Raw genomic sequence first — 12,004 nt, 5'->3', positions numbered from 1 at the left:
ATAAGCTGCGCAATACACAGTAAGGGTATGCGTTTTCCAGATAGGGCAACATTGACGAGTGTGCGTCATCAATGACGTCAGGAACGGATCTCACTGAAGCTGATGGACCCGTGTACAGAACATCTGTAACAGTACTCTTTTTGGTTGTGGTTATTTGCCCGTCCGATCCGAGAACATCAAGTGTCTTCGAAATTTTGATCGCCAGTGTCTCCGCAGCATAGCACGAGTTAGTTTGCTTCAGCGAGTACACAAAAAACTTGTGCTTGAGTTCATGATTGATGACGAATCACAGTCATTAGAGCAGCGTGCTAAACCTATCATGTTCAACCAACACCTGCTCAAGAAAGCGCTGCTCTTCGTTACAAGCTGTTTTTACACGAAGGGTTCACGAGCGGACAGCCATGACCTGGCAGTGTGAAGTGAAAGCCGCTACAGTCAATCTGAGCGCCGTGAGACCTTCACGCTTTCCTTGCTCGCACGAGTCTGGAAACCCTCAGCGACATGGCGTGCAAACGATCCCACTGCCACTCGTGCCTTCATTTCCTAGCCGAACTCTCTAGCCAACATTGACTTCCAGGATTAGCTGTGATTTGCACCCCCATACATAGCCGTTTCACTCGGCCAACTGTGTCACCATTCGATCCCATTTTTCCGGTTGGCTTCCTCGCTGTTGAGGCAATCGGTAAGCAAACGCCCATCTGATGATCTAGCCTGTTTGCTTGTGGCATTTTGATTTCAAGACCGTTTTCTCTATACAATTACTCATCCCCAAATTAAACCGCTTTGGAGCCACGTTTCTGAAACCCAATCACGCCACCATCTTTGATAATTTACTATCCTCTTTATATCTCCCAAAAATCGATTTACAGATCAGATTTACGATCAGATTTCTCAGGGACCACTTACCTTGATGCGCTGTTTGTGGTTGAGTGGTGGTTGGTTGATTGGCACTCGGTTGAGGAGAAGCTGAGAGTCGAATAAACATGAATGTTTTTGTTCGTTGTGGCTTTTAATCAGCACGAATTTCTCTATTTCATTTTAGTACTTGTGATATCAGCGGACTGGTCTCACGGAAATCCATTTATATATGAGACATGAATTCGCAGTACTCAAAGATAGCCGCGTTAAACTTGGAAAAAAGTCTGTCGAAATTTCGTGGTGATGTACGTTCCTCAGGACTTTTTTGAACACACAAATTTGCAGGTTAACATTGCTCCGTTTGCATATTTGTTTGTGGAAATGGTCAGGTACTCAATGCGTAATGTACCGAACATGGATTGTGTCCAGAGAAGGTGAGTAACCCAGATGTGTTATGCTTCCATCAGCTAAGCACCTAGTGGCGAGGTGGCTCAGTGGCTAGAGCATGAATTTACTAACCGGAATGTTCCTTGTTCTAACACGACCTCTGCATCTCGACTTCCCCCGTCTGAGCTTCGGCACTCTGGCAGTATCCCAAACCTCGCGCTTCCTTCCGACGGCATGGCAGCCAGACACCAGTAGGATGCTACTGCTGAATGATTTGATTTGATGAACTTTCACAAGAGACGTTCTCATATGTTCTTTTTGCAATTAGAAATAGTTTTGTTGGGCCGTAGTGGTGGAATCAAGACGGAGACACTACGTTGTGTGAAGGGCCGAACATTGATTGGTTTCACTCAGCATTGTTGTTAAATATCAATCCCAACGTGGTTATGAATGAATACTTTAAAGTGATGTCGAATCCTGGTTGGAGATACAGGTCAGATGGATTGTGACCAAAGGTGAGAATAACAAGGGTTTTAGAAGTAACCGCGATTGACTTTGGTAAGATAGACTTCGGCTGCTATTGATCTGTGCTAGATTTTTATCAATTGACACAGAGCACTGGAATGGTGGTAGACGCATGGATATCGGATTAACCGGATATAGTTTGAGGTGCAACGGATCCGTCGGGCTTTCTATGAAGACGGGTCCATTAAACACACTGATTTTCGGGGAAACCGATTACCTAGTTCATCACTTTGGAATTCAGTTGGGTGATTTCGAGCTGTTCCGTTCACCGAAAAGTCTATAGCAGTTATTGGATCCTCTATGGAAGGATTGTACTTGCACTTGCTGTATCTGTCATCACTCAGAATGGTATCATCTTCCGTATCTCGTAGTATTCGCCTTGTGAGGATCTATTCAGAATCTATGGATTCGGTTAGAGTGATAAAGATTGTCCTGGAGAAGTAGGGGACTACGAGTAAATCTGAGGAGCACGCATTCCAGATGAGGATGTAAGGATGCTAGTGCTAAGAGATGGTGATAAAGCTGAAGACATTGTTTTAAGACAAGGGCACTATAAAAAAGAGATGTCTTCCGGACCGAGAAAGATCGGAGGAAGGGAAGAGATCAGCGGAGTCTTCTGTGATGTTCAACGAAAAGGAAAGACTAGCGGATCCTATGGGGGCGAGTTCGACGGAAGAGGTTGTGGAGGTCCTGCTGAAGTGCTCAATGTGACACGGACTTGAAACTACAAGTATGTGGAAACGTAGCAGGACAAACATTAAAACTTGTGGCTTTTGATGAGTGCACTTCGTAGTAGTAATAATAGAGATGACTCCTTGGTTGAGGCAATTTTAGTTTATCGGGACTAGCGATTAAGATCGCCACTCTGTAAATTACTCTAAAAAACTCACTGGTGGCACATGTCATAATAAGCTGGACGTGAATTATACAGCACTGACGCAAATTCGAAGAACGAAACTTATCTACAGCCATTTTTATCCTGTTTAAACACATCCGTATTGTGTTCCGCATTTGTATGCCGCTCGGTCTCTGCACCTGTCTCTGGATCATCGTTTGCGACCCAGTGACATCCAGCTTTTCTTTGTCACCTTGTCAGTTACAGAGCCATCGAAAGCTGAAACAGGATTCTCTTTCTATCGATCCTTGCTGGGCCTGTAGTGCCCTACCCTACTTCATATTTTGGTTCTATTCACAGCTTGTTGAACAATTGTTCTTTTGCCCCATTTGGAAGCAACTACATTGAGAATGTCATGTCCCTACTTTATCCAGTAGTGGCTCAGATTATTGACGCGCTTAGGTATTCTATGCCTCACATAACCGGTTTCTCACTTCCTGCTTCTACACTCATCCCCATAGGCTAGCCGAATTCGGACGCCATGTTGGTGAACGCATGGTGGACGTTGTTTATGTGCGAGAAAAACCCCAGAAACGTGATACCCGGCTATACAACTCACTGATGTTTTTGAAGAGCACATTTTGGAAGAGTATTTTCGGAAAAGAGGCGGATGAACTGGAACAAGATGGGGGAGATAAGAACACCTGTAAGTTATCCATCACTGGTTGTGACTCGTTTTGACAAAGATTATCTCATTGAACACGAGCCTGTGGTGAACCGGTTCACTCGATTTGTTTTCGATGAAAAAGAAGGTGAGAACAGTCTGTTGTTGCGGGTCTAACAACTGTTGTATAGCCGTACCACTGAATACCGCTGCGTTTAACTGTGGAATCGTTGAAGCATTTCTGACCAACACGGGCTACGTGAGTTCCCTTTTTTAGGCTTTTTCGGCTCTATGATTTTACTTTCCAGAATTTGAGCTACCCGCACTTCAGCTCAAAAACCTCTCGGTCTGTTTTCGAGTTTGTTTTCGTCATACAACCGACAAGCGGTCGTCTTTTGGGAGGTTTTGAGCGTCTGTCTTACTCGCCGCTTGGGTTTATGATTTCGGGTGACATATGACTACCAAACACAACCCAAACTGTTGTCACAAGCAATGATCACCTAGTTGAATCTACTTGGCTGAATAGAGGGTGGTTAGCAGTGATAATGACGGTTGTGTGGGGCAGGCTATTGTTTGTAATTTTGGCCAACAAAAATATAACTAATTTAGCAGACGGCACGTACCAAATATTTGTTTTTGCAAACTTAAGACGTGGAGTTTCATTTACAGGCTCGTTTTAACCCAGCGCCTTGCGTGAAAGTCCGTGAAGTCCGTGGTTCGAACCCGACCTCTGCTTCTCGACTCCCCCTGTGTAGGCTTGGGCAACCTGGCAGTATCCCAGCCATCGTGTTTCCTTCGGGTAGCATGGCAGCCAGGCACCGGAAGGGTGTTACAGCTGGACGAGTTTTTTTATTCCTTGCGTGAAAGCGTTCAACTGTAGCACCCTTCCGGTGCCTAGCTGCCATGCCACCCGAAGGAAGCACGAGGGCTGGGATACTGCCAGGTTGCCCAAGCCTAGACAGGGAAGTCGAGTGGCGGAGGTCGGATTCGAACCACGAAGCTTCCGGTCAGTAAATTCGCGCTCTAACCACTTGGGCCATGTTGCCCCTTGCGTGAATATTCAACCAGCCTGCTCAAGCGGGTTGTTCTAAGTGAGCTTGGTTCATAGTCCATTTCTTTTTCACAAAAGCATAATATTGAGGAACTTCAAAACTTTCGGTTGGGTAAACTCACACCAGGTCCTCTTGATGGGGGAAACAATATGATGGCCTTTTTCCAACATTTCGTCATGATAAGTAACGGAAGAGTCGAAGGGTTTTCAGCAACCTTGTGAGTAGGTTCCTTTAGGAAGAGTCGATACTTCACTATTAACGTCCAGTGGGAAACTCAGAAGATTGTGTTTAAAGTGTGTCTATTGATGCTCTCCATCCCTGATTTGTGTTCGGAACAGAAAGCTGTGGTTCAAGCGGAGGCAACAATAATCAGAGAAAACAACATCAGTGGTGACACTGATTCCTCACTGCTGTACAGTCACGAAGCTGATCTAATTATATTTAAAGAATTAGATCGAAGGGAGAAAAAACAGGTTGATGGATGGGACCTACTGTTGATCTGTCACAAGTATCCTGAGGCGCCTGCACCTTTAAGCGCTCAATTACACAGCACGAACGCCACTGACATTGATTTGCCGCCATTTCTTGCGATATCCAGCCAAGCATAGGTAGTGTTATGGAGACTCCATCCTGGAAAGCGAACCGCACCAGCAACATCCAAGCTGTTCGTAATCTCTCACACTCCTCAGCCAAGTTATACGTTGTCCACCTGGCGGTTCGCACCATCCTTAAGGAGGCACAGAGAACACCTCGGTAGATGGTATTTCGGCATGCCTAGCACATAGCCGAGCCGCCGCAATTGATGGTGCTGGATAGTTTCCGCGACTGAAATGCCTGCTGCGCACGGGAGCTTGTAACGGGTAGGCTAAACACATGTGGACCACCCTCTAACTTTGGATTACTAGTTGCTATTAAGCAGCGGGTATGAGAATACGAGCTAGTGAGGTTCACTCTTAGACTAGGATAATACATCCCAGCAGTATACCACAAGCCCTCAACTAAACTTCATGCCTTTAATGACTTTGATGGTGTCGACAGTCGCTACCGCAGACCGCCAATATTCGTCCATATACCATATTCATTCCCATTATGCCTTAATCAAAGCCGTCGTCTCTGAGCACGATAAAAATTTGTTTATCGGTATGAGGATAGCTCAATCTGGAGCAGGCCTTTCCCTCTTTTTTTCATCTTCTATGCAGCCATGCACCGTAACCGTTACTTGGTACAAAGGAACCGCGTATGTGATCAAGTTTGACCCCATTGTCGCTGCTCGGGAACGTCAATTGGAGGGCAAATGAAGCTGGATTTTTTGAGCTGGCAACATAGCTTGCTCCTCAACACGTCACTCTTTTGACTGTGATAACACCCCCATTTTCTTGTGAGGTCCCCCAGTTTTCTTGTAATGTACAAAATCTGCTGCCCTGTCATTTGTTTTATCAGCAGCTACCACACCATCGGCCGAATATAATCATACCTCCTATCATCGTCCATAGATACCATGTTGGACAGAAATTAGGTGCCTCGTATATCCACGACGAACTGCTGAATTTAACGGATACCGTCCTGGATTCCAGTCAAGTATTACTAGCAGTTGAGATGGAATACGCTTCTTGAAAAGCACTATACTTTGCTACTTTCAAGGACATACGAGTTGGGTTGGGCAATACGAACATCTGTTGAGCCCCGCACGTTTTATGAAGTAGTTGAGTACGACCACTGTTGAACACTGGAGCCACCAGTGTTATTTGGCTGCAGTATACACACTACTTGTATGTCGGGCTTTTGCACCCCCAGATCAGAGTTCACGTGCATCGAACTCCCGAAAATACGCGAGTTGCGATGGTTTCACCACAACAGACTTGTCGTTCGTTTTGAAATTCTGTCAGACATTGGTCACACCAGGCGTACCTTATCAATCGTTTTTGGAGAGTTTCAAATTTCTCCGCTCATACTATGTAAGCTCCACACACCACAACCATTGTGTCGACAAGGAATAAATTATACGAGCAACATTACTGCTTTTCACTTTAGGGAAACTCTCTGGAATGGAAACAGTCAGCTGTCCAGGCACTGCGGTTGGCTTCCATGCATAAACCGTGATCCACTGTTGGTTCCCATGACGGACTCCGTAGGCTACGTGGAGACCGAGTTGCTCCATGTCGCCCCTGATCGTACTGAACCAGATTTCAGACTACAGCATCGTCCATGACATGGAAGAAGGGATAAGGTCTGTTTGGTGATTTCATCAGCTGTAGCACCCTTTCGGAGCCTCACTGCCAAGCCAACTGAAGTAGGCACGAGGGCTGGCATACAGCCAGGTTAGCCAAGCCTGGAGCAGTCGAGATGCTAATGTGGGGTTCGAACCATGGGCCTTCCGACCCGTAAGCTGGCGTCTCAACAACTGAGCGGTTTCAAGCNCCCGTAAGCTGGCGTCTCAACAACTGAGCCAGAACAATCCGGAGTCGTGTATGGTCCACATGCGAGGTATATCCGCAAGTATGGGATTTACTTGGGTTGCTTTTGCTTACAATCTGTTGGGATTGTTCCCCTACTGGCGGTAATCGTGAATACTCTCGTCTGGTAAATTAGTGGCTGGTCTGTCCACATAATCGACTACTCACCCTATTCTGGACCGCTTTAGCACACTTGATGACGAGATAGACCCACCCTTATGAGTAATGTGAATTGTAGGGCGTCTTGTCCTGATCATGTTCATTTAGACTGATGATTTATATTGTTTCAAGTGGCCTTAGTTTTCAAGCAGTGGGTGGGGTTTGATCAATTGAATTTCGATATGGAGTTTGTCGCAACCATGGTTAGGGGATCTGTGCAAAAATACGTAAGCCGGGACTTTTTCCTTACAAGCACGGGTCATCTTCAACAGCATTAACCCAGTAGTGCATACCACTGCTTAATTGTCATACAAAGATAACAAGAGTGCTCTGGCAAAGGGAATTTATTTGCTCAGCAGGGTGACCAATACACCTAGCAGGTATCGAGGGAAACCCTTCTGAGCAGCGTCATCAATTGGATTGACTCAAAGTCTTTTGCGACCCTTATCTACCAGTGATCCAATAGACAACTGTGGGTACTTTAACCAGGCTAGTCCGGCTGGAGATTGCCAACACGAAAGCCGTTGATAAACCTGGCGAGGCTTTTATGCCATAACTGACAGACCTTCCGTGGTTATTTTCCGTTCCAGTTTTGTAATTTTTCCGTCGTACATGCTCCCGCTCGCCATGAACCCTTTTATCTGAAGTTTTCAATCGGGATTTTGTCCTGCAAGTAAAACGAATCTATGCTTCAAAGCACAGAAGCACTGTAAAGCTGCTCCATCCGTATTCGGAAACATAAGCATCGTGCATCTCACGAAGCTCCAGGAAGCTTCCAATCCGCAACCTTCTGACTGCTAGTTGAAGGTTGAGCCTCTCGGCCAGGGATACCTGATATTAATTATCACTTGGACAGTGCCACTTACCCGTTAATCTCGAAATTCCCATCACCACCGACTGACTCCTCGATCCACTTGGTGAATCCCGGAACCACCCATAACTAGTTAAACTAGCTCATTGTCGTTTGTACCCTAAGGAGGGCAAAGACGGCGAACTGGAAATAGTTCACTGCTTAAGGTGTGGACCTACCCACCTGGAGGTTGCTGGTTCGAGCCCAACCTCTGCATTTGGACTGCTCCTGTCTAGGCCTGGGCAACTCAATAGTATTTTAGCCCCTGCATTTCCTTCGGGTCGTGTGCAGTTAGGTATCGAAAGGGTGCTGCAACAGTTTATTATCGTTATTATTATTATCATTAGAGTACGAATACAAATAGACCGCGAGACGTAAAAAGGATAATGGGTAGTTTGATTCTATGTGAACATAGGCGAGCGAGTACTGGCTGTCGATGGTTGGACTACAATGGTCGCGTGAGATTGGGTAGAATTGCCAAGCTAGAGGCGGGCAGGCGTGAAAATGGTGCTCCCATAAATGTTGACGGTAGAAGAAAACTTGTGGTGCGTAGGTCCAAAAAATAACAGGAAGCCGGATGGAATCCACCAGGTTTGTGATCATTTTGGTTCAGTTTCTCGAGTACAGGCCGTTCACCGGTCTGTGTGGTTTCGGATTGCCAAGTCAGGGTGTACGTTAGTCGCATCCAGCTATTCGAAAAAGCTGATCGTGTTGGCGGAGACGCAGTTGATTCAAACGGTTTTGAAGGCTCGAATTTCCTTCTGAAGCTACAATGAAAGGATGAACTAATTGCGCCAGAATGTTTTACATGGCATTTGTTTATGTCTCATGGCTCTGGCCTGAAGAACGATGCAAGATGATTTCAACTGCCCTCTTTCGTTGACTTATAGACACTACGTAATGGAAACAACGGCCCCGTTTTCTATGATATTCAGCAAATATACGCATAGACTCACGAGACCATGAAGGCGCTGCTGAAGAGGCTGACGAATAAAATAGCTTCAGGGTTTGTAATATACTACTCATAAGGTCGCTGAAAATTCGTCGACAGCCCACGACCGGTTTCGCCCTTTTTGGGGCTCATCCGGTAGGCGCAGTTCCCGAGTTTCCGTTAACCTCATGTTCCACTTGAACCCAAATTGTACTGTTTTCGAGAAATATACTCATTTGCAAATCACTTTGGTTTTCACGAGTCTCAACTGAATCTCTCGATTATGATAACATAATGTTGATGGAAACTCGGGGACTGCGCCTACCTGATGAATATTCACGTATCGCGATATCTCGAATATCGTAGCGACTGAAACATGAGGCGGCCTGGTGCAGCGTATAGTTGCCTGGATACATCGCAAACGAGAGGTTCAGCTGGGTTCCAGGTGAGTCCCTCGAAAAAAAAAACAAAGTAGTTTACAAGTGAGTGTATATTCAGGGTTTCTTTGAAGTAAATTGTAAGTTATTCAACTACAGTTTGGTCAGGTGATATAGTGTCACCCAGAAACGCGAAAGCTAAAATGAGTTCGTTTCACTTGTGGGTCACATTAACATGCGAGGTTTGGAGGGCTTCGCATAGCCGTGACTCACACTCAGATAAGTAGTTGGTGCCCGCCGAACCGGTTACTTTCTGGCGGTCAGTCGACGTGGTGGTGTTTAACCCCACAGAAAATTAGACTGCTGTTTACCATGTGTTTCAATAATACTTGAGCGGCGAAAGAGACTCAGATGACCAAAAAACTCGACCGGTAATTTTGAAGCCTAGGTTGTCTGAGTTCCGGTAGTCGGATAAAAGACAATCAATATTTTTCCGTCAGTACGAACAGTTACCCCTATTAGCAATGGTTGTCATAAAAATGCTTCAAAGTCACTCTCGTTCGTGTTCATGCAATCAGTGTAAATTCAGTCTTCGTTCGCTGGGTTAGGAATAACCATTTTCAAGCGAATTCCTCTAACGTCACTTCAACTCTGGATGAGCCAGTGTACTGAAGTATTCTAGATAAATCACATTCGGCATCTGTATTGAGTTCAGATTTTATGTGATATCAAATTGGTGTGGGATACTCTAAGTCAAACGCAACGCTCATGTACATTAGCAGCTAGGCATACGGTACTGTTCCATATCGTACTCTCACATGCGTTTGATGACTGCAGCTTCAATAGTCCCAATCCACCACAGCCATTAGTTGAGTCTGGTTGTCACAGGAGTTTGCATTTTTATTAAGTAGCTATGCGCGCAATCCAGCATAACACATTGAGGCGATTGCTATGCTAGTGTGCTCTGTAGGATCTCCATCGCGCGCAATCCAGCATAACACATTGAGGCGGCGGATCTATACAAGCTGACCGGTACAAACCACTGTGGTTTCATATCTAGCTATCCCACCTGGCTACTGATTGCGACGAGTGGCAATATTAACAGCTCCAATGTGTGGATGCATCTACCTCGAACAGCTCCATGTTTAATGATTTCCGTCAGAGAATATAATGGTCCCCACTTACATAATGTTTGTCAACGAATTAGTAACACTGAATTTATCTTGCGTTATTCTTTCGGTCATTATTATGCGAGATGGACCAAGTGGTTAGAGCGCGAATTTACTGAGCGGAAGGTCCGTGGTTCGAACCCGACCTCTGCCTCTCGACTTCCACTGTTTGGGCTTGGGCGACGTGACAGTATCCCAGCCCTCGTACCTCATTCGTGTGGCATGGCAGCTAGGCACCGTAAGGGTGCTACAGCTGAACGGTGCAAGATAAACAAATGCACACTAAATTAATTAGTTTACCTTTTTTATTGTGGCTTCAGCAAGAAGTTCGAGCTTCCCCAGATTCTTTTGGATCAAATTCATCCTTCTCGACACGATCAGCACAACTGGATGCGAACAACGTAGACTCTGAGTTGGCAATCCAAACCGACATAGACTAGTGAACGACCTATGGCTAAAAAAAGTTGTACCCAAGTGACCTCAAATCTGGTGGACTTCATCCCGACTTTTCGTTGTTTTTTAGAACGTCGTGCTAATTTTGTGCATGACATTCGGTTGAAGAGCAGCGAACTCCGGATAGCCCAGTGGTTAAGGTGCGAACTCAGTGACTGGGATCTCGACTACTCTTTTCTAGGCTTGAGCGGCCTGACACCACATCATCCTTCGTGTTTCGTTCGAGCGACATGACAGCTAGGTTGGCGAGGAATTCAGCAGAGATTTAATCGAACATGAACCCTTCGTTGACACCAATCTGATTCCCAAATATAACTTTGAAGAGTTACGTCATGTGACAAAATAAAACTGGTTTCTTCTGCGAGCTGGCCTCTCCTGACAAGGAGTTACCATTTAAGTACGCTTCGGTGGGTCAGTAATTTGCATTCGTGAAGTTTATCCGTCATTCCATCCTCCGAATTGCTTATAGCCACACCGACACTCGGTTGCCTCAAATGGTCAACACTTGCTCGCACCACAACGTGAATGGAGCGGTTATGTTCCGCGGTACTGTGCGGGCGCGAGCTTTGCTGATTACGTCTCGAGTACTCCTCTGGTTGATTAAAATTGATTTGTACAATTCGAAATCCTCACCGACCCGGTAAGCCCTGGTCAGCACTGAGCTCCAACATGTCGGCCCTAAACTCTTGAGATGCCATTTTACTGACCACTGGTTAGCATAATCATGTGTGTTCCTCGTGAGTCGTAGTGTATCACTAATCTAATGTTGACCCTGCTTCGCACAGTGAGATAATACTACTGGGCTAGCTGGCGTGTGGTTCCAAGTTTTTGATGACTCAATGGTATCGGAAGCTCCTCTCAACACAGCCTTGGGGAAGCTGTGATAGCCTGTCGATTCGGTGCTCTATGGCTACCTGAAGAGATAGCAAACTGTCCTGAGTTAACTGTATGGCGATACTTATACGCGGACGTCAGCACAAGCGCATAGTTTCGAAGTGGATTGGATTGAAGGAAGCTGTACCTTGTTTTTCACCGGCTGCAGTATGCTGTGTAATACAGCTTTATGCAAAACACTGTTGCCTCTGGATCTCAACTACATCCGGAGCAGCTAACAGTCAACACAAAACTGGACGAGATCTTATCCGGACCAGTACATTCGGGAACACAGCGTTTTGTCAGCAGATTGCGCGACGTCGTGCAGACTAGGTAAAACGACAAAGTGATCTTAAACACTTCCTTAACATTTGGGTCAAACTGTAGAACAACACCAGATCACAAGTCAGTATCGGGA

At 45.7% G+C, this 12,004-nt stretch overlaps 1 protein-coding gene across 1 annotated transcript; it reads left to right on the top strand.

Moving 5' to 3' along the window:
* Nucleotides 1-1,094: 1,094 nt before the first annotated feature.
* Nucleotides 1,095-6,244, top strand: T265_02372 (hypothetical protein; the record flags this gene model as incomplete). The annotated part of the gene is made up of 6 exons (XM_009166605.1): nucleotides 1,095-1,163; nucleotides 1,204-1,292; nucleotides 3,127-3,311; nucleotides 3,352-3,417; nucleotides 3,461-3,528; nucleotides 5,521-6,244. 6 exons carry the CDS (start codon nucleotides 1,095-1,097, stop codon nucleotides 5,617-5,619), a joined length of 576 nt encoding a protein of 191 aa, XP_009164869.1.
* Between the last annotated feature and the right edge of the window lie 5,760 nt (nucleotides 6,245-12,004).

This window comes from Opisthorchis viverrini (genome assembly GCF_000715545.1).
Source record: "Opisthorchis viverrini unplaced genomic scaffold opera_v5_29, whole genome shotgun sequence".
Taxonomy (NCBI): domain Eukaryota; kingdom Metazoa; phylum Platyhelminthes; class Trematoda; order Opisthorchiida; family Opisthorchiidae; genus Opisthorchis; species Opisthorchis viverrini.
The sequence above is the reverse complement of the archived record's forward strand: the minus strand, read 5'-3'. Positions and strand labels throughout refer to the sequence as shown.